The 27,656-nt window shown below is 37.0% G+C and overlaps 1 protein-coding gene across 1 annotated transcript in view; it reads right to left on the bottom strand.

Annotated features, from left to right (window-relative positions):
• COG5 (component of oligomeric golgi complex 5) overlaps positions 1–27,656 on the bottom strand; it is a 382,415-nt gene that overhangs the window by 137,464 nt on the left and 217,295 nt on the right. Inside the window, exon 10 of the mRNA XM_007945097.2 lies at positions 4,518–4,683. Coding sequence (XP_007943288.2) covers positions 4,518–4,683 — 166 coding nt within the window. The remainder of the gene's footprint in view (positions 1–4,517; positions 4,684–27,656) is intronic.

Genomic DNA, 27,656 nt, shown 5'->3' with positions numbered 1-27,656 from the left:
ACCCTGGGTACAGCACACTGAAACACCGCCTGGTCCGTGTGTTAGGTGCTACTCAGTTGGTTCTCTTAGACCCTGGGTACAGCACACTGAAACACCGTCTGGTCCTGCACCATCCTCACAGCTGCTGCTGTGTTTGAACCTACTGCTGTGGCCACTGTGTCAGTCCATTTCATTGAGGCTCTTTCCCCTTTTTGCTGACCCTCTACTTTACCAAGCATGATATCCTTCTCCAGAGACTGCTTCTTCCTGATAACATATTCCTACTAAGTGAGATAAAGTCTCACATCCTCCCTTCTAAGGAGCATTCTTGGCTGTACATCTTCCTAGACAGATTTGTTCGTTCTTCTGGCAGATTATGGAATATTCAATATTCTTCACCACAATTCAAATACATCAGTTCTTCTTTGGTCTTTCCTATTCATTGTCCAGCTTTTGCATACATATGAGGTGACTGAAAACACCATGGCTTGGGTCAGACATACCTTAGTCCTCAAAGACTAAGACATCTTTACTTTATAACACTTTAAAGAGGTCTTTTGTAGTAGATCTGCCCAATGCAATATGGCCTTTGATTTTAGAGTTTGCAAATCTGATAATTCATAATTTCTTGCTTAATTTTTATTTCCTTAATAAACAGCTTATCCTCTAAACAGAGGCTGGGCATTTGTCACATGTTTATTCACTGTGTCCTTCTCTGGACTTCCTGTTCAAATTTATTATCTGTTTTTTGGAATCATTGATTATTTTCTTATTGAAAAAAAAATTCCCTAAACCAATCAAGTTATTGGCATGATGCCTCATCACTCCTAAATACTTTAATGTATTATTGCTAACAAACAAGAAGGTTCTCCTGTATACCTCAGTATAACCACTAAGATCAGGAAATTAACATTCATGCCTTCTATGTACCTTTTAAAAGATAAATCATTGTTACAAAAAAAAATTAAATAATTGATGCTTAAGTTTTCTACATTAAATCATGATATCCACTCCTCAGCAGATGATAATAAGAAGGCTTTAAAACTCTTTATTCTTTCAACAAAAGAGGCATACATTAGGATTGACAGCATGTGAATAATTGCTTTCTTTTTTTCCCCCCACTATTCTTGACAACATAAGAGGGAATGAGATTAAAGTGCTCCTGGAAATTTAACATTAAATCAAACTTTCTCAGAATAATTGCTGGGAAAAGCTGAGAGTGAAATCTCCTTTGGTAATTTTTGAAAGCCCTCCTTCCAGAATAGTCTTAATACAGTCTTATTCAGGGCTAGGGTTAACATTTAAAAATCCCTTTAAGATCTAAGATGATTTTATCCTTTTTTTTTAGTGCAGTTTATTTATGAGTTACATATATTCAATGGTCTTTAGAATCAAGCTTATGTACCAGATATAAAAAGAATAACAACGAATAGCCATAAATACCTTTTCCATATTAACAATGTGCCATTGACTCCACATAAATCATTTAACGTATTCTTTAGGATTAGAGTACCTTCAATAGAAAATTGGGCAGAAAACGTTTGAAGACAGTATAGATAAAGAATACTTTGGGGAAATATTCTGTAGACTAAAGAAATAAAATGGGATGGTAAAGCTGAAGAAAGAAATGGAGTCAAGATAGATTTAGACTGTTTGATTTTACAATAACAAGATTGTACATGATAGGAAGAAAACAGTGAAGAAGGAAAAACTGGTGATATGACAGAGAGAGGATCTGTTAAAACAACGTCCTTGAATGATGGGATCTGGTGCAAAAGTGTATTGTTGTTGATGGTGTTAGGTGCTGTCAAGTTGTCTCCAACTCAGAGTGACCCTATATACAACAGAATGATACACTACCCAGTCCTATGCCAGCCTCACAATCCTTGCTATACCTGAGCCCATTGTTGCAGCCACTGGGTCAGTTCATCTTGTTGAGGGCCTTCCCCTTTTTCGTTGATCCTCCACTTTACCAAGCATGATATCCTTCTCTAGGGAATGGTTCCTTCTTACAATATGATCAAAGCAGGTGAGACGAAGTCTGGCCATTCTTGCTTCCAAGGAACATTCTGGCTGCACTTCTTCCAGGACAGATTCATTAGTTCTTTTAGCAGTCCAAGGTACTTTCAGCATTCTTCACCAGCACCACAACTCAAAAGCATTGACTCTTCTTTGGTCTTCCTTGTTCACTGTCCAGCCCTCACATGCATATGAGGCAACTGAAAATACCATGGCTTGGGTTAGGTGTTCCTTAGTCTTCAAGGAGACATCTTTGCTCTTTAGTACTTAAAAGAGGTCTTTTGCAGCAGATTTGCCCAATGTAGTATGTCATCTGATGTCTTCACTGCTGCTTCCATTGGTGTTGATTATAGAACCAAGTAATATGAAGTCTCTGACAGCTTCAATCTTTTCTCCATTTATCGTGCTGCTGCTGCTTATTGGTCCAGTTGTGAGGATTTTTGTTTTCTTTATTTCAAGATGTAATCCATACTGCAGGCTGTAGTCTTCAATCTTCATCAGTAATTGCTTCAAGTCATCCTCACTTTCAGCAAGCGAAGTGGAATGATGGGATCTAGTACACAATTGTAGTAGCTATTTTTTGCTAAGAACAAGTACAATTCATCCATATTAACAAGAGAGAAGAAAAGAGGGGAGACATGTGGAGAAGAAGCTGCAGCACATAAATTAAAGTTGTACATCATCTGCAGCTTTTCCTCTGTGGCGAAGTATCGTATACAGGCACATGGCACATCACATCCATTCAAGCAGCACCTGCCTGTATATACATGTGCAGTCCCAAGCCCCATAAAGCATATCATAAAGCATATTATATTTCAATGTGAGGTACATAAAATGATTCATAATGACAAAAAGGCACTACTTTGTGAAGTTATCCAAACATTATTATTTTATTACTGTATTATTATGTTGAAGGTGTTTTAGTGTATCTGGAATTGTTTCTTTAATTTTTTTATGAATAGAAAAATATATTGTATATTATATACTAAGACAAACATTTGACTAACGTTAGATAGTACTGAACTATATACCTAACTGTTCTGACTTATGGACAAATTTGACTTAAAGACAGACTTAGGGAGAGAACTCGTTCATAATCCAGGGACTCCATGTATATAAAATGTTTGCATAATGCCCAAATGGCATAATATCCTATTTCACAGAACATATCATGGACATTAAGCAATGGTATATGTTAATGCCATCACCAAGTATGTCTTGGCAGGAGAAAGGTTGAAGACTGCTACTCTAGGGCTACTCCTCTACTCCTTGAATCTGTCTTTCTTTAAACTTTGCTTTAGTTGTACTGTATTTTCAACCCCCTCATATGCATGTGAGAGCTGGACAATGAATAAGGAAGACCAAAGAAGAGTTGGTGCTTTTGAGTTGTGGTGTTGGTGAAGAATATTGAAAGTAGTGTGGACTGCTAAAAGCACTAACAGATCTGTTCTGGAAGAAGTGCAGCTGGAATGTTCCTTGGAAGCAAGAATGGCCAGATTTTGTCTCACCTTCTTTGGTCATGTTGTTAGAAGGAACCATTCCCTGGAGAAGGATATCATGCTTGGTAAAGTGGAGGGTGGAGAGTCAGCGAGGAAGGAGAAGGCCCTCAACAAGATGGATTGAGACAGTGGCTGCAACGATGGGCTCAGGTATAGCAAGGATTGTGAGGCTGACACAGGACCAGGCAGTGTTTTGTTCTGCTGTACACAGGGTTGCTATGAGTCAGAGCTGACTTGACGGTACCTAACAGCAACATAGTTGTACTGTGGGGCAGTAGTGGTTCACCAGTAGAATTCTTGCCTGCCACGCAGGAAACCCAGCCAATGTATCAAGAGGATAGCCACCACTTGCCTTCAGCAGACACTTGTGTGTTGCTGTAATCTGCTCAGGTTTCAGCAGATTTCCCTAACGCAGATTAGGAAGAAAAGCGTGGTGATCTCCTTTCAAAACATCAGCTAATGAAAGCCTTATGGATCACAAAGATCTGATGCCATGGTACATGGGGAAACCATGAATGCGGGCAGACACAACAGCAGCTAACAATAACAATAACTTAGTTATAATGTTCCTATAGTTTTATCAGTTTTTGTCTCTACACTTAACCATTAATGCTCCTGACTACCATAAGGAAAAGCTGAGAAGACTAAGGTAGAAATTATATTTCCTTAAAAAAAAAAAAAATCTATCTCAATAAGAAGTATATGTGAAGTATGAGGATAAGGATTTTAAGAAGAAAACAATGTTCCTTTGCTTATTTTTGCATCTGCTTCCTCTCAACTAAATGATGTCACAGTTTATAGATTTTTAACTTAAAGTTCTGAATATATCAATTGGCCAATTCAACCGACTGATTAGAGAAAAAAGTTATAAATAAATTCTGAGACATAATTTCTTCCCTCAATTTCTGTCTACTGAAAAATGAGTCATTAGACTGCTTTGAAACTTGAGTGCTACATACTATTCAAAGGACTTCTCAGTTATAAATAAATAAAGAAGCTAAATATAAAGCATACCCATACCTCTCACAGCTGACTGGGAAGGCTGAGTCAAAACTTTGATGTCTAACGCACTCTTAATATTTTCTTCTATGGTAGCACAATATCCTTCCACGACACTGGTAATAGTATCCTTCAAAGTGCCGAGATTATGGAAAACCTGAAGAGCTGTTCCCACTTGAGTTGGATTCTTTAAAAGAAAAAAAAAGGGGTGGTGGTGGTGGGTGGGGGAATAGATATAAACAGAAAAGCAGACAAATCTACAACTTTAAGTGACATTTGAGCAGTTACTGTTGTTGTTGTTGTTGTGTGCCGTCGAGTCGGCCCTGACTCATAGCGACCCCTCCTTGGGTTTCCTAGGCAGTATCACTACGGAAGTAGATTGCCCCATCTTCCTTCCGAGGAGTGGCTGGTGGGTTTGAACCACCAGCCTTCTGGTTAGCAGTCAAGTGCCTGAGCCACTATGCTACCAGAGCTCCTTGAGCAGTTACTACCATATTTAAATTATCAAAGAAAAAAAACTAAGACAATGCATTTGGAATAGATATTATTTTTAGCCATAATTATATCATAAAAGACAAAGCTAAATAAACACTATGTGTACTCGTATTTGCCTCCTTTCCCTCTTCCTTTCCTTTAAAGGAAACAACAATTTGAGAAGTCTGTGGTACAATAAGAGAGCCCATTGAAAATTTACCACCAGCCCCTATAGAGTCATGCTGTAGTTAGCAGCAACTCTACCTTTAAAAGTTAGAGAATAAATAAATGAATACTACAGAGTTGACTGAGGGCTGAGCCATGGAGGCTGAAACTTACCATTCTTCATGCTCCATCACACATTCTTTCTTTCTCTCATTCAGCCATTCTAACTACAAATATTTCTAGAGTGCCTACTACATGCTTCCCATAGTAACAGGTTCTGGAAATAGAGCAATGAACAAAACCAAATCTCTGCTCTGTGGAGCTTACTTTCGGTGATAAATATAAAAACAAATAAATATACTTGTAGCAGGCAGTGAGGACTGTTACGAAAATAAAAAGCAGCAGAGGAGAAGAAGAGAGAATGATGGGGATGATTATACAAAGTGGAGTCAGAGAATGCACTTCTGAGCTGCTGTTTGATCACAGACCTGAATACAGTGAAGAAGGGAGTCAAAGGAGGCTAAAGAAATGCAGATCTGAGCAGAGGTATCAGCAAAAGCACCAAGGTAGCAACACGCTTGCTCTGCTAGTCAAACTCTAGGAAGCCCATGGTGGTAGCTAAAGCAGTGTGACCCAAGCAGAGGGACACAGCTGACAAGGTCACAGAGACAGGTCATAGAAACGCTATATACGACTAGATTAAGTTCTAGTGATTTAAATAGATCGGTGGATTTGTCACTAAGTGAATGACTAATTATCAAACTAAAATCTAGTACACCAACATGTATTTCCAGACCCAAATAGCTGAAACTCCTTTTTCATTTATGATGCAGTGTCTGTTATTATAGAAACAAGATTAAAAGGTTAACTTATTTCATTAACTTATTTTCTAGCCTGTTAACTTTATAAATAAGACAAAAGGTTACTTATGAAACTTACTGGTGTTACCGTAAAACAACAGCAAACGTGGTGGATACACACATGTGCACAGAGAGAGGCAACATAGAATCAGCTTTAAAAAAAAAAAAAAAAAAAAAAACAGCAGCACTGCTGATGAACAACAATACCCATCCTATAATTTACTTTTATTAAACAAGAATCAAATGGATACTGATTTCAATTAAAATGGATTCTAATCATAAAACTTAGTTAAATATGATTACAGGAGATTTTATAGAAGACCTAGTAGCACAAATAGTTAAGTGCCCCACCGCAGCTGGTTCCAACTCATAAAATGAACGACCTCATGTGAGGGTTCTGGTTAGTAGTCAACTGCCTTAGCCAGTATGCTACCAGAGCTCCCATGTAAGGGTAGAAGTGCCCAACAAAGTTTCTTAGGCTGTTGGGTGAGTTTGAACAACCAACCTTTAGGTTAGTAACCAACTGTTTAACCGTTTGCTTTAAGCTCCTTAGCAACAGCACAATAGAATGCAATTCTAGTATAATATTATCAATTCTCTATTAGCATCTCCACAAAGAAGATGTAAGAAAATCAACTATTTCACATTAAAGTATTAACTGAAAACACTGCTTTGGCACTTCGCTTTCGTTGTTTCAATTTTTTGTTCCTTTCTCCTCAGAATACTATTTTTTCAAAAAAACTTTTTAGTAGGTAAACAATCAAAATCAGGCAGCTGTAAAGAAATTGCCCATCTTACTATTCAAGTGTCTACGTAATCCAAGAAAGCTAAGCAGCTTCGAAGGATACTTTTTACCTCACAAAATGAAAATTAGATATAAACTTTAAAATTTATTGCCTTTACAAGCCTCAAAAAATCTGAAATGCAGAGCTTTTCCTCATACGGTATAGTTTCAGTATTATCAGTTGAATCTACATTTTAAGATCTATGTATAAGTTAACTGAAAAGCATTTAAAGTCATACTTCACTTAAAAGATCTGGCTAAAATAAACCAAGGTTCATAATTCCTCTGTCCCAAAATGTAACGTCTAGAAACTTCAAAAGAGAAACATATACAGCTCATTATTTAAATAGTGTATATTAAAGCAAATTTATAACAATTATAATAATTTAGAAAATTATAAAAATTCTAGTAGCAATTTTAAGCTTGCCAACTAACAAGACTTTTTCAATTAACAACAATTATTCACAATCATAGTCTAATCTACATGTATCATTTGTTAGTAAAGAAGCTACAAAATAGTAATTTTTAAAAAATAAATTCTTAAAGTTATATGCATACAGAGAGACATGTAAATTATGTAAGCACAGCTTTCTGAAATATTACAAAGTGAATACCTGTGTCACCACCACCTAGATTAAGAAATATTACTATTAATACCTCTGATTCTTATGTGCATTCCCCAAAGGCACCTCTCCAAATACTATTATTTTCATACCTTCTGATACCATAGCTTTGCCTGTGTTTGAATTTTACATAAATGGAGCCACATATAGTAAAACCTGTGAATGCTGGAACTGGTGTAAGGTGAAAAAGCTGTCAGAGAAGGAAAACATAAATATTTTCCACTAAGAGAGACTAATAGAAAAGTGGTAAGGCTGTACCCTCTGAAAGGTGGGAAACTTGTGAGACCCAGAAAATCAAGGCCATCTCATCCAGTCTGGCTTTCACAGCTTTCACTGTAGTGTGTATATTTTCATGCCTGGCTTCTTTTGCTTGTTAATATCTTGATTGTGAAATGTATCCATGTTGTTGTATAGCAGTAGTTGATTCATTTTTATTGTTGCATAGTGTTCCATTATAGAAATTTACCTTAGTTTATCCATTCTATTGTCTATGTACATTTAAGTTATTTCTACTCTTTAGCTACTATAAATAGAGTTTTCATGAATATTCTAGTTTTGGAGTTTCAGTGAACCTACATATGTACACATTTTTACTGGGTAAGAGAGAAACCACTAGTTCACAGAGCATTTTTATGCTTGCAGATACTGGTGACTTTCCAAAGTCAAACAAATTCACACCTCTACCAGGAAGATACGAGAGTTGTAGGTGCTCCACATCCTTGCCAAAACTTAAATCAGTCTCTTTAACTTCAGCTATTCTTTTGAGTGAGCACTTTCATTCTGATAGCATTTCCATGATGACTAAGAAAGCTACCCTTTCTTGCATGTTAAAATTAGTCATGTGGATATCTTTTGTGAAGTGCCTTGTACCTCTTTTGTCCATTTTTCTAATTGGCTGCTCTGTCTTTGACATATTTGTAGGAGTTGTTTATTTATCTTGAGTACAATCACTTTGATTATATGTATTGCAAATATGTTCTCCCATTCTTACACTGAAATCTTTTAACAAAGGGAAGTTTCTAATTTGAATGCAGTCCATCTTACAATCTTATTCTTCATGTTTAACACTTTCAAACACTGTTTAAAAGATCTTTGCCTACTTCAAATTTTATAGGTTCACCTTTCACATTTAGGTACACCATTCACCTTGAATTAATTTCCATATATTGTGGGACAGAAGTCAAGATTAGTATTATTCTGTATGAATGCCCAATTGATCCACCACAATTTATTTGAAAAAACAAACAACCAAGCAAAACATTTCTCCCCTTCCACTTGAGGACCACCTTTGCAATAAATCAAGTTGCCATTTTTTTTATGTTTCTGCTCCCTCGCTTCTGTACCATTTGCCAATCTTTACACTAATTTACCTATCTAAATTATTGTAACTTTAAGATAGATTTTGACATCCAGTCCTTAAATTCTGTTCAATTTGCTACAGGCTATGTCTAAGGCATCTGACTGCTAACCAGAAGGCTGGCAGTTCAAACCCACCAGCCACTGGAGTCTCAGAAGGAAGGTTGGGCAACCTACTTCTGTAGTGATACCGCCTTGGAAACCCAAGGAAGGGTCACTATGAGTCAAAATCAACTCAACGGCAGTGAGTTTATACTTTGTTCCTGGTACTCCCAAACAAATTGTAGAATCAGTTGGACTGTCTCCATTAGAAAAAACAGTTTCTGGAATTTAGTTTGGAATTGCATTGCATGTAGAGGTAAAATTAGAAAGAACTGACATCTTTATAAGATTGAGCTCCCTATGTCATTAATATGTTATTTCTCATCATTTATTCAGATCTGCCCTAATATATCTTAATAACATTTTATAGTTTTGTGTGAGGAGCTCTTACATGTTTTTAATTTGAATCATTCCTATGCACTTGATGTTTTTTGATTTTGTAAATGGTAACTTTTTAAAACTTTATTTTCTCCTTATCTGTTGCTAATACATTAAAATTACAACTGATTTTTATATTTTGATCTTTTAGTTAATAAACTTTCAAAATTCAGTTATTAATCCTAAGGGTTAACTGTAGATTATTTTAGATCTTCTATATACATAATCATGATATCTCTGAATAATTTGTATTTCTTCCTCTCCAATACTTTTATATTTTATTGCTTTTTTCTTACCTTATTAATATGGCTAAGATCTGCAGTATGCCAGTGAGTAAAAGTGGTAACTGTGGTATCCCTGTGTCACCCCTAATCTCAGGAGAAAAGTCTTAGCTATTTTACTCCTTAACCTTTTGTTGGAGACACTCTTGACCAGGTAAAGAAAGCTCTACTCTTAGATTGCTGCGGGTATCATGGATTGATGTGGAATTTTATTAAATGTTATTTCCTGCACCTATTGAAATGATCACATTTTTCCTATTCTATTAGGCAAATTATATTGCATTCTTGGAATAAAGCCATCTTAATCATGATGAATTATCCTTTTTGCACATCCCTGGCTCATTCTTTAATATTTTTGCATCAGTTTTCAAGAGAAATGGCTAGGAATTTTCCTTCCTCTTAATGGCCTCATTTTGCTATCAAGGTCATACCAGCCTCAAAATAAACAGGTAAATGTTCCCTCTTTCTTAATCCTTGAAAAAAAAAATCTATATAAGATTTTATTATTATTATTATTATTATTATTATTATTCCTTAAATACTTAAAGAATTCACTAGTGAAGCTGGTTGATTTTTTTGGTGTCAGTTTTAAGTTGCTTTTCTAGAAATATATCAATTTCATGTAAATTTTCAAATCTATTGGTATTAAGTTGTATCTAATGTGAGTTTGGCTTTTTGTTTTTTTCGAAATGTCCTCTTCATATCTTCTTAGTTTCTGCTTGAAGTAAAATTTTTGACTTTGCTGAGTCTTTTATCATATTTTGTTACTCCTATTTCATACAGGCTTTGAAGTCAGACGTAGGTCAGATTCCAAGCTCTACCATTTGATAGCCATAAAACCAAAAACCCAACTCACTGCCACCGACTCAACTCCAACTCACAGTGACCCTCATTCTGTTTCTAAGGCTACAAATCTTTATGGAAGCAGACTGCCTCATCTTTCTTCTACAAAGCGGCTGGTAGGTTCAAACCACTGACCTTTTGGTTAGCAGCCAAATGCTTTAAGCACTGTATCAACAGAGGTGCTTTTTAATAGCCATGTTGTTGTTGTTGTTATGTGCCATCGAGTCGGACCCGACTCATAGCGACCCCTCCTTGGGTTTCCAAAGCAGTATCACTACGGAAGTAACCTTAGTCAAATTACTTAACTACTCTGAGATTTAGTTTCTTCATCTGTACAATAGCAAAAATAATAGCACCAACCTCAAAGGCAAATGAAATAATCCTTATAACTCATCTCGTACTAGAAGTTAGGAAGAGGACCTCAATAAACATTAGTTACCTTTATCGTGATAGGGTGGCATCATGCTATATTGGAAAGAACATAGTGTATTAAAATTAACAAGTCTGGAGATGAAAACCCTACTCTACTATAAATAAACTGTGTATCTTTGGGCAAATTATCATGCATCAAACTTTATGACATTTATCTAATTAATACTTGCTTCCTCATCAGATTTTAAGACCCCTAAGAGAAGGTTCCATGTTTGTTTCATTCATGGCTATTTTCCTAGCATCTACCATGGGAGTTGGATAGACAGGTGTTCAACAATTACCAGTTAAGTAAGTGAATGAGTAAATAAATCTCTATGACTTGGTTTTCTCATTTGTAAGAGTTAAACGCTAATACATTCTTTATGAGACTATTGAAAGACTAAAGCAAGATTACACATTTACAGTACCTGGTACTCAGTAGAGGAACAATAGAAAATATTGAATTTCAAACTATTAATATTATAATATTTACAGTTATCATTGAGTAGCAATGATTTACCAATCATTGTACAGCAAACCAATGCAGTGAAACTTGTGATAGCCGGAACTCAGTGGGACTGCCTTATTTCACCAGGTCACGCGAGTGTTCTCCTTTTAACAGGGCAGTCTCACCACTTTTCTGTGCCTCTCTATTAGTGGAAAATATTTGAGCTTTCCTTCTCTAACAGGTTTCTGCCTTACACAGGTTCTTGCTTTCGCAGATTTTACTGTAGAGAATATTTGAGAGGCCTTGATGAAGTTGGCTCTGTCCTCTGTGCCTCAGTTTCATAAACTTTAAAATGATGAAGATAAGCAAAAAATATATTCCCAAAGCTGGCTGAGGATCTTTATATATATAGGGGTCAGGATGAGTTGGGTCTGACTTGACGGCACATAACAACAACAAATATATATATATATATATGAACTCTGGTAGCATAGTGCCTAAGGCATTTGACTGCTAATCAGAAGGCTGGCAGTTCAAACCCACCAGCCACTCCTCGGAAGGAAAGTTGGGCAATCTACTTCCGTAGTGATACCACCTCAGACATACCACCTCAGAAACCCAAGGAGGGGTCACTATGAGTTGGATCTGACTTGATAGCAGTGAGTATATATATATACAGCTAACAAGATTTCAACTCCAAAAAACTTGATTCAGTTAGACCAGATTCCAAAACCAAAACTCAAACTCATTGCTGTCTAGTTGATTCTAACTCATGGTGACCTGATAGAACAGGGCAGAACTGCCCCATAAGGTTTCTAAAACTGTAATCTTTACGGAAATAGAATCCCACATCTTTTTCCCATGGAGCAGCTGCTGGGTTTGAACCACCAACCTTTTAGTTAGCAGCTGAATGCTTAATCATTGTACCACCAGGGCTCCTTAGATCAGATTGGGACCTGATTATTTGTATTCTTAAAAACTACTCAGATGATTCTGATATAGTTAGCATGGCAGCCACCTGAGGTCCAGCATATGGGATCCACTGGACTAAAAGACTCTGCTACAGGCTTGGAAGATGAGAATCATTTATTCATGTGAACTCAAGTATATTTTGGAAACAAGAACAGAATAAAAAAATGAGAAAACAGAGTGTGCTTATAGGGTGATAAATATTGCCTGGACTGCTATCTACATGTTGTTGTTGTTGTTGTTATGTGCCACCAAGTTGGACCCAACTCATAGCGACCCCTCCTTGGGTTTCTGAGGTAGTATCACTACGGAAGTAGATTGTCCAACCTTCCTTCCAAGGAGTGGCTGGTGGGTTTGAACTGCTAACCTTCTGGTTAGCAGTCAAGTGCCTTAGGGACTATGCTACCAGAGCTCCTGCTATCAACATGGGTGAAAAAAAACATAATAAAATATAATGTTAGACAAGTAAAGGCAAGTAAAGGCCTAGTCATTGACAGTCTTGAATGGCATTCTGTGAAATTTTTCTCTTATATTATTTGATTGGTAATAGAGAAGTTACTAATATATTCTAAGTATCATAACTTTATTTGCTTGAAAATAAAAATAATGAAATGAGCTTTGGCAATGGTTCAAAGAACTATGGGGAAAACATCTTGAACTGGGGAGTGGCAATGAAAAAATAAAGAAAAGGGCAATACAAGAGTTTCTGAAACCAACAAAATGGTCAACGAAGTTGTTATTGTTTCCTTTTAAAGACAGAGAAACAGAGGCACAGAAAAGTTAAGAGATTGTCTAAAGCAATACAGAATAAATGGTAGAGGTGGGCTTCAGATATGTTTGATTTTAAAGATCGTGCTTTTTTCAAACAACTGTCGTTCTCAGAAGTCTGAATTTCTTTAATTGGTGAAATAAGGTATAAAAAGAGGTAAGAAGAATGACAATGAATGATACCTTTAGTTTGCTAAGTAAGAACATTAAGAAAACAACTCACTATCTACTATCACTAGAATTTCATAAAAGAAAAAATATTTAAATACATAAAAAAAATCTCAGATTTTTATTCTTTAAATAGCATGAATATTACTTTTTGAAAAAGTCACCACTTTGTTCTGATTTTTTAATTTTAGTGGGAACTGATGAAACTTGCATGTGACAGCTACCACCCTGCAGGTCAGTGTTGGTAGACCAGTACTTATGGTACCTCTCCCTACAAATAAACAGGTTAGGCCAATCTTGCTGAGGGACAACCCCCTTCTGGAGCTTAAAGTATCTCCCTAAAAATTGTCCATTTAAAATGCCATGGTAAGACTTCTTTCCTAGTTCCCTAGGTCACTACATTGTCTGGGAAGTTTGATGGTTGTTAAGTCAGCAGCTAAGAATTAATCAACTTCTTACCTCACTCACCTGGCTCCTCATATTCTCTTGCAAATCACAATTTCAGCATATTTTAAATCAGTAAAATCACAAATTGTCCTTAGTAGAATCCTTGTTCTCATCCCATAGGGAATTCTCACAAATAATACATGTCATTCATTTTATTGCTCATCTTGGAAATGCCTGCTTTGTGGGCCTATTTTCTCAATGTACCAGGATCCACTCTAAGACTTCTACTCTTTCTTTCCTAATATCCTCTACTTCAAAAAGGGTGTGGGGGTGCCTTCTGACCTCCTCTAACATTACAAGAGAGGAGAAGGATCAAAAGTCACATCAACAGCCCAAGGCTGATTCCTATGAGCCAGACGACAGACATGCTACCACCCTCCAAACTTTTTAACAATTTTAACACAAACCGTCCCTTCAATGGCACTCTCTACTTCTGTGCTGGGTTTGCAAATTCACTGCAATGGCCACCGAGAACTCATAGACAATACTCATGATTATAGGGTTTATTTGGGAAGGAACAGGTTACAATATAGGCTCAGGAACACTCAGGACACAATCCGATTAGGACAGACTTTTCTCAGCTGTGCTTCTCAGGCATGCTTCTCTCTGGTTCCACTGCTGCCCTGCTCGAGCCAGTATTTGAAAACGCTTTTAGCTCTGCCATGCACTGTGCCAGCAAGTCTCCTGCCTAAAGGCACTCAGATTTCTCACTCCCTGGGCCAGGAATCCTGCCACTCTGTCTCCTGCTGGTCTCTTGGTTCTACTGCCTCTGTTGTGGCCACCTCTTTGCCATCTCAGTGCAGGGATCTTGGGTCCAAATCTCTTCTCTCTTGATGGCAGTGAGATCCCACTTTCCATCTCCGATATGGCTCATTTTAAGCCTAGCAGATGGTATGACTGACCAATCCTCACCATAGGGTTCCATACACTTTACCTGCAAGTCCCACCAACAAAAGGGTGCCATATACCTTATTTACTTCATTAACAAGCTTTCTAGTCCCCTTTATGGGCCACAAACACCTCACATTTGCATAGTTCTGCCTAGTCATCTGCTAGGAGTGAAAAAGACCATGGCTAGAAGAGCCACATTAAGTAATTCACTGCACTACAACCTACCCAATCTCTCTCTTAACAAAGCCAGACCCATTCTTAAAACGTGATGCCTTTGGATAGTCCATATTCATTGTCATGACCCACCATGATCTGGAGTATAGTGGAGTAGAGGTAGTTCCCAACTTAACGTGGGGTTCCATTCTGGTGACTCAGTAATAAGTCAGTTCTACTGTAAGTCAAATACCTCTTTCTTTTTAGTTTTCATTATTATTGCCTTTTATTATCAGTATCTTTTTAAATTCAGTCTTGATTTGTCTTTAAGGGCTGAAAACATTACATATGAACTTAAAGATATGATGATATCAGCAAATTACACACTGCAAAATTGTATGTAGTACACATTACTAATAATAAGATGTATAGGGGGAAAAAGGGTGGTGGAAGCGCAGTTTGTCTTAACTCCAATATGTTGTAAGTCAGGGACTCCTGACATTCTTCCTGTCCTAGAGAGTAACACACTATGTATGCACATAGTTCATAGCTTTAAAAAAGGCCTTCACAGTTAGACAGAATCTTATTCTGTCATGACAAGATAGGTAGAATAAGTATTACATACTCGTTTTACAGTTAAAGAAGATAAGGTACCAAGAGGACAGGCCCACAGCTGCTTAGGAGTAATAGAAGTTCAGGTCTCAGGTTTCTAACTCCCTATTCTATACTCCAGTATGAAGACTACAGTCTGCAATATGGATTACACCTCAATGTAAAGAAGACAAAAATCCTCACAACTGGATCAATAAGCAGCAGCACAATAAATGGAGAAAAGATTGAAGTTGTCAAAGAGTTCATATTACTTAGATCCACTATCAATACCAAAGGAAGCAGCAGTCAAGACATCAGATAACATATAGTACTGGGAAAATCTGCTGCAAAAGACCTTTTTCAAGTGCTGAAAAGCAAAGATGTCTCCTTGAAGATAAGGTGCACCTAACCCAAGCCATTTTCAATTGCCTCATATGCATGTCAGGGCTGGACAATGAGTAAGGAGGAGCAAAGAAGAGTTGATGCTTTTGAGTTGTGGTGCTGGCGAAAAATACTGAAAGTACATAGACTGCTAAAAGAACTAACAAATCTGTCCTGGAAGAAGTGCAGCTAGAATATTCCTTGGAAGCAAGAATGGTCAGATTTCGTCTCACCTATTTTGGTCATGTTGTCAGGAGGGACCATTCCCTAGAGAAGGATATCATGCTTGGTAAAGTAGAGAGTCAATGAAAAAGGGGAAGGTCCTCAATGAGATGGATTGACCCAGTGGGTACACAATGGGGTCAGGTAGCAAGGATTGTGAGGCTGGCACAGGACCAGGCAGTGTTTCATTCAGTTGTACATAGGGTCGCTATGAGTTGGAGATGACTCGAGAGCACCTAACAACAACAGCAACAACAACAACATTCTATACTCTCTACAAGTCATTGTCTCACCACTTAATTTTAGATCTCTAAATGTAGCACTATTGCAGATAAGAAATATTCTCTGGCAATTTTAAGAGATCTCAAAATAGACAAACTAAAACAATTGAAACATACCATGTTAAAACCAGTTGCCAGTGAATCAATTCCAGCTCATGGCAATCTCACGTACATCAGAATAGAACAGTGCTAGGAGATGATAAACTTCTACTGACCAGGTAGCAATGTCTTCTAGACAATGTCTTTTTTAAAAATTAGATATTCAATATTCTGAGAATATTTTTTGTGCAGATTGTCACTGTGACTTGCAACAAATCATTTAACCTTATATAAAATTCCCCACCATCATAAATTGTACTATGAAAATGAGATGAAAGACCATGTAATAGAATAGAAAGAATGGTTTTGTAAGTAGATCAAAATAGACTGTTATCCCTTCAGAGATCAGAAAGGTAGTATTAGCACAGGGAGACAGCTCAGAGGGCAGGAACACATAGGGAAAAGATAAACACAGGGAGGAAGTGGGAAGAGAGCTGTTGCATTGTGGGGATTGCAATCAATATGAAACAAAATGTGTATGAACTGTTGTATGGAAAATGCATTTGCTCTGTAAACTTTCCCCCAAATCACAATATAAATAAATAAATAAAAGACTGCTTTTCCTTCTAAAAGTTTTCAGTATATGACCACAACCACTTTCTTTATTAAACTAAGATTATTTACCCTGTTTGGAAATAAATGTGTATTTTCTTTCTTTCTTAATGTCTCTGTAGCATATATGGAAAGAAAATAAAACTCCACAAGAACATAGTCAGAGATGGAAAGAAAAGAAGCATAGTTGTTTAAAATCCTGAAAATGTTTGCCAAAACAGGAACACTGTAACCAATAGCTGGCAAAGAATTAATGGAGCAAGGATACAGCAAGACTGCTGTAAAGATTGTTCCTTGAAATGTCAAGCAATAATTCCAGAATTACTAAGCTATAGGCTAATATAAGTTTTGTGAGCATAAATACAGCATTAAATCAAGATATTAAAGGATTATTAAATCTTTATATAATTGAAATTAGAAATAGAGTGACAGAATTTGATTTAACTGGGAACAAAATACAAAAAAATAATATAAAAGCACATGTAAAGTACAAGTGTAAGACTACTACGGATGAAAAAGATTAATCATTGTATCATGAAAACTAATAATTACATTGTTTGCCTAGTAAAACAATTTTTATAAGTTTTCTTTAGTGTTTAATATATAAGAGAAGAGCAATGAGCTGAAGGGAGGAAAAGGACAGACACAGACTATAAGTCTTGCTGGTGTTATTCTATTCTATTATGGAGAATGCACCATTTCACAGGGTGACTCAGGTCCCAAAGCTCTGTCCTGTGATACAGACTTAATTGATTCCAACTCAATTTAACTGCAATGGTGAGAAGAGATAAGAAAATTTTACTTCCAAAAAAATAATTTATAAGTGAGGAAGCTTCAGGACTATAATATTTCTTCAAACTCTGACCAGTTTAATCTTCAATTAAAATAAAAATTAATGAACCCTAGAAATAAATCATAATAAAAAATAGCAGGATTTAAGGCTAGAGAGAGGACAGATAGAGAAGAATGAAAGAAAAGGAGAGAGAAAAACACAGGGAGAGGGAGATAAATGATTAAAATATTTATTCCCAATTCATTTTGCAGATTAGGAAACTAAGGCTCAGGGAAACTAAGTGGCTTTCCCAAAGGCTTGTGTGTTGCTATGATGCTGGAAGCTATGCCACCCATGTTTCAAATACCAGCAGAGAACCCTTGCTGCACAGGTTTCAGTGGGGCTTCCAGACCAAGACAGACTAGGAAGAAAGATGTGGCCAGGTCCACTTCTGAAAAAATTGGTCACTGAAAACGTTATGGATAGCAGGGAAACATAGTCTGATACAGTGCCAGAAGATGAACCCCTCATATTGGAAAGCACTCAAAATATACCTAGGGAAGCTGCCTCTTCAAAGGAGAGTTGACCTTAATGACATGGATGTAGCAAAACTTTTGAGACCTTCCTTTGCTGATGTGGCATGACTCAAAATGAGAAGAAACAGCTGCAAATATCCATTAATAACTAGAATGTGGAATGTACAGATTATGAATTTAGGAAAATTGGAAATTTAAAAAAATGAAATGGAATACATAAAGATCAATATCATAGGCATTAGTGAGCTGAAATGGACTTGTATTGGCCATTTTGAACCAGACAATCATATGGTCAATTATGCTAAAAACAAATTAAAGAGGACTAGAGTAGCATTCATTGTCAAAAAGAACATTTCAAAATCTATCCTGTAGTACAAATGCTGTCAGTGATAGGGTAATATCCATATGGCTACAAGGAAGAACGGTTAATACAACTATTATTCAGATGTACGCACCAACCACTAAAGCTAAAGATGAACAAACAGAAAAGTTTTACCAATTTCTACCAGCTGAAACTGAACAAACATGCAATCAAGATTGGTGACTGGATATTGTCTGAGCCTACTATTGTAAAAAGTCAAGGAAAAGGTTGTATATGGAAGGGAATTTTCTTTGTTGGTTACCAGGGATGGGCGTGGGGGTTTCCTAGATAAGTTAAAAATAAACATATATGTGTATATATATATATATATATATGCCAAAGATTATTATTAGTTACCAGGAGTAGGAGAGAGGGGGAAAGGGAAAGCTTTTGTTTGTGGGGCACTGAGTTTATGCCAATGGTAGTAAAATATTATCAATGCCTCTGAGCTGTAAATGTGGAAGTTGCTTTGTTGGTGAATGTCTTGGTGTGTATGCTTTCACCACAATAAAAGAAAAAAAAAAGATTGGTGATTGGAATGCAACTGTTGGAAACAAAGAAAAGCATTGGTAGTTGGAAAGTTTGGCCTTCGTGACAGAAATAGCACTGGGGATCACATGAAAAAATGTTGCAAGACCAACAACTTATTAATTACAAATACCTTTTTTAAACATAAATGGCAACATATACTTGGACCTCACCAAATGGAATACATAGGAATCAAATTGATAGTATCTGTGAAAAGAGGCAATGGAGAGGCCCAATATCATCAGTCAAAACATGGCCAAAGGCTGACTGTGGAACAAAGACCATCAATTGCTCATATGTAAGTTTAAGAAAATTAAAACAAGTTCTTGAGAGCCGAAATATGCCCTTGAGTATTCATTCCACTTGAGTTTAGAGATAATCTGAAGAACAGATTTGATATATTGAACACCAGTGACCGAAGACCAGACAAGTTGTGGGATGACACCAAGGACATCATACATGAAGAAAGTAAAAGCTCATTAAAAAGACAGGAAAGGAAAAGAACATCAAAATGGATGTTAGAAGAGACTCGCATCTTGAACGGACAGTAGCTAAAGCATATGGAAAAAATAAAGACGTAAAACAGCTGAATAGAAGATATGAAACGGTGGCTTGAGAAAACAAAGTAAGTATTATAATGAAATGTACAAAGACTTGAAGTTAGAAAATCAAAAGGGAAGAACACACTTGGCATTCTCAAGTTGAAAGAACTGAAGAAAAGTATCAAGGCTTCAGATGCAATATAAAAGGATCCTATGGGCAAAATACTGAACAAGGCAGAAGCATCAAAGAAGATTGAAGGAATACACAGAGACAGTGTAGTAAAAAGAATTAGGTTGTTCAACCATTGCAGTGGGTAGCATATGATCAAAAACCAATGGTAGCATCTTGTGACCTCCCCTAACTCCACAAGAGGAAGACAGAATCACCATCAGCAGCCCAAGGCCTGTCCTCATGAGGCCAGACATGCTGCCACCCTCCAGCCCTCTTATCAACCGTGACACCAACTGTTCCTCCTGCAGCACCCACCACTTCTTTGCTGGATTCAATAATTCGCTGCAGTGACCACACAGAACTCACAGATTATGTAGTTTATTAGGGCATCAACAGGCTACAGCTCAAGTTCTGGTACACACTCGGTCTCTCTCAGCTGGCTGTCTCTCTAAGCTGGTGGTTTCTCTCTCAGTAGTGTATCTCTCTCAGCCAGCAATCAGACATATTCCTTCTACCTCTAGGAGCACTCATTTTGAGCCTGGTAGAGTGGCAAAACCAACCAATCCTAACATCAGAGTTCTATACACCTAAGAGAGAGCGAACTTTCCCAGAAGATTACTTTGTCCTGCTCCAACAGAAATACTCCAGCTGGATGACTTTAACTATCAGGAGTTTAAATTGCATAGTCCCACCCAGTATTCTGGTTGGAGTTACAAAGACTATGGCTAGAAAAGCTAAAAAAACCCCAAAAAACTCATGTTGTCGAGTCAGACCCAACTTATAGCAACCCCTCCTTAGGTTTCTGAGGCAGTATCACTACAGAAGTAGAATGCCCAACCTTCCTTCTGAGGAGTGGCTGGTGAGTTTGAACCACCAGCCTTCTGGTTAGCAGTCAAATACATTGGGTACTATGCCACCACATAATTTACCACACTGCATGGATTTCATTTCACTTGGATCCATAATCAACTCCAATGTAAGCAGCAGTCAAGAAATCAAATAATGTACTGCATTGGGCAAATCTGCTGCAAAAGACCTCTTTAAAGTGTTTAAGAGCAAAGATGTCATTTTGAAGACTAAGGCATGCCTGACCCAACCCATGGCATTTTCAGTCACCTCATATGCATGTGAGAGCTAGACAATAAATAAAGAAGACTGAAAAAGAGTTGATGTCTTTGAATTATGGTGTTGGCAAAGAATATTACCATGTTTCAAGGATTGCTAGAAGGACAAACAAACTTGTCTTGGAGGAAGTACTGCCTGAATGCTCCTTAGAAGCAAGAATGGCCAGACATTGTCTTTCATACTTTGGTCATGCTATCAGGAGGGACCAGTCCCTGGAGAAAGATATCATGCCGGGCAAAGTAATGAAAGAGGCGAAGACGCTCAACAAGGTGACTGACAGCTGATGGCTGCGATGATGGGCTCAAGCACGGCAACATTCTGCGGATGGTGCAGGGCCATCCAGTGTTTCATTCTGTTGTGCGCAGGGTAACTACGAATCGAAACCGACTCCACAGCACGTAAGGACAACAGAAATCACATCAAGAGAGCAGGTTTAAGGACAGAAAATGAGAGGAAGAGAGGAAGACAGGCAGAATGAAAAAGAAAGGGAGAGAGAGAAGAGACATGAACATGTTTCCAACTCATTTTGCAGATAAGGAAATTGAGGCCCATAGGGTTTCCAAGGCTGTAAATCTTTAAGGAAGAAGAGTACCTCATCTTTCTCCTGTGGATTTAAGCCACTGACCTTTTGTTTAGCAGCTCCAGATTTTAACCACAGCATCACCATAGTACTATCAGCTGACAAAAATGTTGTGACCAGAAGCACACAGGAACAGTGGCTCAGTATTTACTAAGTCAGTGTTCATGGTGACTTATAGAACCTAACTGCCATGAATAACAAGAATCAAATATAATTCTTCAAACCACTCCCTAGATGAAATATGTATTTAATAAAATGTGGCTGATTTTATAGTAAATTTAAAACAATAAAAAGCATAGCACCTTAATCATGCATAATAATTGAGGGATTATAAAATCTTAAATATTTTGTTAATAAGTACTAGTATTAATAAATTCACATTACCCTGCACACAACAGCTGTATTAGGCCAAAATATATAAGGCAGTTTATAATATCTGTGTGCATATGCCCTAACATGATACATACCTACCACATGCTTAAAATGCTGAAAACTTAATGGAGCTCCATGGGAGATTACAAGCACTAGAGGAAGAGAGAATCTTATTAAATAATGTAATTTAAAAGCAAGAATTACATTAGCTACCTTGGTTGTGATTCATAGCTTACCAGTAGCTTTTCTGACTCAGCCCATTAATGCTTGATATGTATTTCTCAACTAACCTAATATGATTATTTCAGAACCTGTTAACAATCAACAGTCAACAGCGCATATCCCAAATGAAATTAAGAGACTAAAAAGGGCATTTAATAGCACAGTATGATCTTATCAACCTGCAATCAACTTTCTCCAAGCCCTTATTTTGAAGACAGGCAGAAGAAAGGAAGAGGAGCTATAGAAAGGCAAGAGAAAAAGGAGAAAGAAAAGAGAAAGTGAGGAAAGAATGAAAGTAAAGTGAACACACACTGGAAGAGGAAGATTCTGCAAAGAGACACGTGATGGACACAGAAAGCCGAAGAAACCGAGGAAGAAGAGTAGAGGGATGACTCATAGGGAGGAAAAAGTCTATCTGATGTTCCAAGGGTCTTTATATATTAAGTCTAAAGAGCACAATCTATGTGAATCCATAGTTTCATATTGAATAAAAGTTTTTAAATGATATCAATACTCAGACAACATTCTCATTGTAGTAGACATAAAATGCATTCATTTTATATCATATAAAATGTATTCAATAATAAGATGCAGTTTACAGAAAAATGAAAGTAATCATGATTCAGTAATGTGGCATGTCCCCAAATCTTAATTTTTAATATAATTTTTAAGTGAAATATATAAATTATTGCTGAGTGTTTCTAAAGTAATTTAATATAATAATTTCCTCATTCTGTGCTGTTACCCCAAAATCCCTTCTTTCTTTCTTCCTTGCTAGAAAAAAACCTAATTTTCTCCAGGGGTGCCAATGTGCACTGCCTCAGGGGACAGCTCACAAGTAATCTAAACCAGTGCTGAGGATCCTACTCCTCTTTGCTACAGACCTCCTTCCACAGCTCTTCTGACAGGTGGGACACTATGTGAAACAGACCAATGAAGCATACCAGACACGGCCAATGAAACATAAGGAGAAGTTTGCTGGGGCATTTTTGGGAAAAGATTTTTCAACACTGCCTTTTGGTTAACAGCTGGCACAACTCGTCTTCAGGCCTTAAACATGGACATAATGCACAGAGGAGTGACATCTCTCTTGTGACTATCATGACAGAAAAAGGACAAGTAAGAGGACACCAGGAATAAAAGAATGGGAAGAAAAACTTGAATCCTTGTTGAACAGCTGAAATAGTAATAGCACCACCTATGTTTAGATAAATTCCTATTTAAGCCACTGTTAGCCTATATTTTTGTTATCACACTAGGTATTCTTATCCAAGACCAAGTTGATCCAAACCCAATGAACATATAAAAGTACATGAACCATAAGAATACATTTTTAAAATGAAAGAAAGCAAAACCATGCTTCATTTACTACCGCTGGCAGTGACTATTATATCAACCCAATCCTCTGCAAATTGGTGACGCAAGTTAAATTTTAAAAACTCATTTATCATTTCCAAAAGGAACTGTAGTTCTTCTCTACAAAACAGTAACAGCTAATAAGCAGAGAGGAATAACAAAAATAGAAAATCACTCCTAATAGTCCCTTACCTCCCCCCCCAAAAAAATCTTCAAGTAAAAATCATCAACAGATGTTAAGACTGACAAGGAATTAAATATGCTCATGGTGCCAAAGTTACGATAAAATTACAACAAAGTAATTCAACGGGGGAAGGGATAGTCTTTTTCAACAAACAGGGCTCAAACAACTGAATATTTCTTTGGAAAAAGTGACCTTCACACTGCACATGAAAATGAAACTGAAAGATAAAATTGTAACACTTATAAAAGAAAATCTGGGGAGGTTTAGGACATTCAAAAATGATTTACATAAAATACGAAAAGAAAACATTGATAAACTAGACTTAATTAAAATTTTAAAATTTGTTTTCATAAAAGCAATGACAAGGGGAAAAAGGCAAAAATATGGCTAATAGACAAAAACTGGAACTGATCCAAATGTTTATAAACTTATCAACGGAAAAACAAAGTGGGCATATATACCCATACAATGGAATATTACTCAGACTTCTGATATATGCAACAACATGGATGAGCCTAAGTAGAACATTATGCTAACTGAAAGAAGCTAGATATATAATATAATCTGTCATAGGATTCTGTTTATACAAAATTTTTAGAAAAGGAAAATCTATAGAATCTGTAGAAAGCATATGAGTGACTGCCAGGGTTTGGGGAAGGGAGCAGGGACTGACTGCTAACAGACACTAAGGACCTCTTTGTGCTGACAGACATATTCTAAAACTAGATTGGGAGATGCTTGCACAACTATACAAATTTACTAAAACTCATGAAAGTATACACTTGAAATGGATGAATGTTATAGTATGTAAATTATACCTCAATAACAATGCTGAAAAGAAAAGGCAAAACAGAGAATGGGACAGAAAAAAAATATATATATTCACACATGTACATATATACACACACATATACATTATGTGTATATATATATATATATATATATATATACACATATGACTAAAAACTTATATCTAGAATATATAAAGATTTTCTACAAGTCAGTAATGAGAAGACAATAAATCCTTTTAAAAGTTGGTCCTAAACAAACAAACAAAAAAAACCAAACTCACTGCCACTGAGTTGGTCCCAACTCATAGTGACCCCTCCTTGGGTTTCCGAGGTAGTATCACTATGGAAGTAGATTGCCCCATCTTCCTTCCGAGGAGTGGCTGGTGGGTGTGAACCACCAGCCTTCTGGTTAGCAGTCAAATGCATTAGGCACTATGCCACCAGAGCTCCCAGTGTTAGTGGTTCTGTCATCTTATATTCATTCCCATATGCAGTAGATTAGAGTTTGGGGTCCTCCACATCCTAGCCAACAATTGGTGTTTGCAGTCTTTTTCATTTTAGCTATATTAATGGGTATGTAGTAGATTCACATTGTGGTTTTAATTTGTATTTTCCTAATAACAACTTTATTAGTTAGAAAATCAGCAATTTCTTTAGAAGTAAACACACAATTCTTTACAAAGACCCAACCATTCTATCTTTTAGGTATTTACCCAAGAGCCATGAAAACATATACTGACACAAAACATTTGTACAAGAATGTTCATACCAGCTTTACTACAATAGCCCTAAGCTGGCAATAACAAAAATGTCTATTAATACATGAATGAATAAATAAAATATGGCATATACACAAAATGGAATACTAATCAGAAATAAAGTAGAACAAACTAACAATTCACACAACATCATGGTTCAATCTCTGGATAATTATACTGAATGACACAAGGAAGAACATGAGGCAGGACTCCCAATTATGTAACACTACCAAAGTCACCAGCTCCTGAGTCGATTCTGACTCACAGTGACCCCACTGGGTTTCCAAGGCTGTAAATGTTTACAGAAGCAAACTGGCTCATCTTCCATGGAGCAGCTGATGGGTTTGAACACCTAACCTTTGGGTTAGCAGTCAAATGCCTTAACCACTACACCAACAGAGCTCCCTATATAACACTGCAGCAATTGAAAATCAATCTCTATTGAACAAAAGTGGCTGACTACACTTTCATATTTTTAGAAGGTAAGAATTTTAGTATTCACTACTTTAATTAAAATCTAACATAAGATTATTTAAATTAAGCAAATCATTTTAAAAAAAGAATCATTCAAATAAAAACGAGTTAATTTTTGAGAAACAGAAAATACACATAAATAGAAGAGTGACAACCAAATTTTAAACAAAGAGTAGGAAGTAAATACAATTAAAATTTATTCTGTTATTGAAGAAATTATTCACAGGGCAGAATGAAGTGAAATGCCATTCAGTGAACTGGAGAACTTGAGAAAGCAACAACACCAAAAGAGACTTAAGGCTGAAAACAGTTAACAAGATGTTAATAATACTACAAGATGGCAACAAAATAATAATAATAACAAAAGCAGCCAATGTTACTGTGGGTTGTCCGTGACAAGATAAAGTGTCAAAAAATAAGAAAATAAGATGACTGTATAATACTGAAATACTAGTACTACTTCACATTTGGCATAAAACAAAAACAGAGAAATACCATACAGTAACTGAAATACTGCACAAGAGGCAAGGGTGGCATGCTTAAAAAAGGAAGGAACGAATGAAGGGAGAAAGAAAGAAAGAAAGGAAAAGATTAAATTATCCACCATGGGAAAAAAATGCAATTATTTAGAATAGAGATTGGCATAATTTTTCTTTAAATGGCCAGAGAGTATTTTTGTCTTTGTTTGCCACATACGGTCTCCAGCTACTGCATATTCTTCCTCTTTTCTGTTTTTTCCCCAACTATTTAAAAATGTAAAAACAATTCTTAGCACTTCTACCATTAAAAAAAAAAAAAAACCAGGCCATAGGCTATAGCTTGCCAAATCCCAATTTAGAGTGCTGGGAAGGAGTTTAAATTAGTTTCTATTCAAATTTAAAGCTAAAATACTAAGGAGAAACCAAACATGCTTTAGGAAAAAGATTAGATAATTTTTTTCACATTTTGTACATTCCATGTTCCAAAGAGTTGATGCTTTTGAGTTATGGTGTTGAAGAAGAATGCTAAGAGTACCATGGACTGCTAAAAGGACTAACAGATCTGTCCTGGAAGAAGTGCAGCCAGAATGGTCTTTGGAAGCGAGAATGGCCACACTTCATCTCATCTACTTTGGTCATGTTGGCAGGAGGAACCATTCCCTGGAGAGGGATGCTTGGTAAAGTGGAGGGTGGAGGGTCAGCGAGGAAAGAGAAGGCCCTCAATGAGATGGACTGACACAGTGGCTGCAACGATGGGCTTGATGGGCTCGGGTACAGCAGGGATCGTGAGGCTGGCACAGGACCATGCAGTGTTTTGTTCTGCTGCACAGAGGCTCGCTATGAGTCAGAGATGACTCGACGGCACCTAACAACAACATCAACATGTTCTGATTATTAATGGATGTTTGCAGCTGTCTCTTCCCATTTGAAGTCATGTCACATCAGCAAATGGAGGTCCCAAAGGTCTTCCCATGTCATTAAGTTTGTCTTAAGACAGCTAAAATATCTTTTAAAATTATAGAACATTAAGTCAGTATAAATCAATAATATTACTACTATTCATAAGCCCATATAACAACGTATTCCAACACCTGTCTGTCAGTTTATCCCACTGTGGTGGCTGCATGTTGCTGTTATGTTGGAGGCTATGCCACCAGTATTTAAAATATCAGCAGGATCACTCATGGTGGACAGGTTTCAGAGGACCTTCTAGAGTAAGACAGACTTGGAAAAAGGAAGGGGCCATCCACTTCTCAAAGAGCTGGACAGTGAAAACCTTAGGAACAACAGTGAAACAGTGTCACATCTAGTGCCAGAAGATGAGGCCCTCAGGTTGGGAGGCAGTCAAAATACGACAGGGATAGAACTGCCTCCTCAAAGTATAATTGATCTTAATGACGTGGGTAGAGTAAAGCTTTGTTGTTGTTGTTGTTATGTGCCGTTGAGTCGGCCCCGACTCATAGCGACACCTCCTTGGGTTCCCGAGGCAGTATCACTACGGAAGTAGATTGCCCCATCTTCCTTCCGAAGAGTGGCTGGTGGGTTTGAACCGCCAGCCTTCTGGTTAGCTCCATTGGAACATTTGCTATGCACTGCCGTCAAGTCAGGATCTGACTCATAGTGACACCTTCCTGGGTTTCCGAGGCAGTATCACTAAGGAA

The sequence above is a fragment of the Orycteropus afer genome, unplaced genomic scaffold (genome assembly GCF_000298275.1).
Source record: "Orycteropus afer afer isolate SDZICR_OR568_19922 unplaced genomic scaffold, OryAfe1.0 scaffold00007, whole genome shotgun sequence".
Lineage (NCBI taxonomy): Eukaryota > Metazoa > Chordata > Mammalia > Tubulidentata > Orycteropodidae > Orycteropus > Orycteropus afer.
This window is presented reverse-complemented; position numbering and strand designations above follow the sequence as displayed.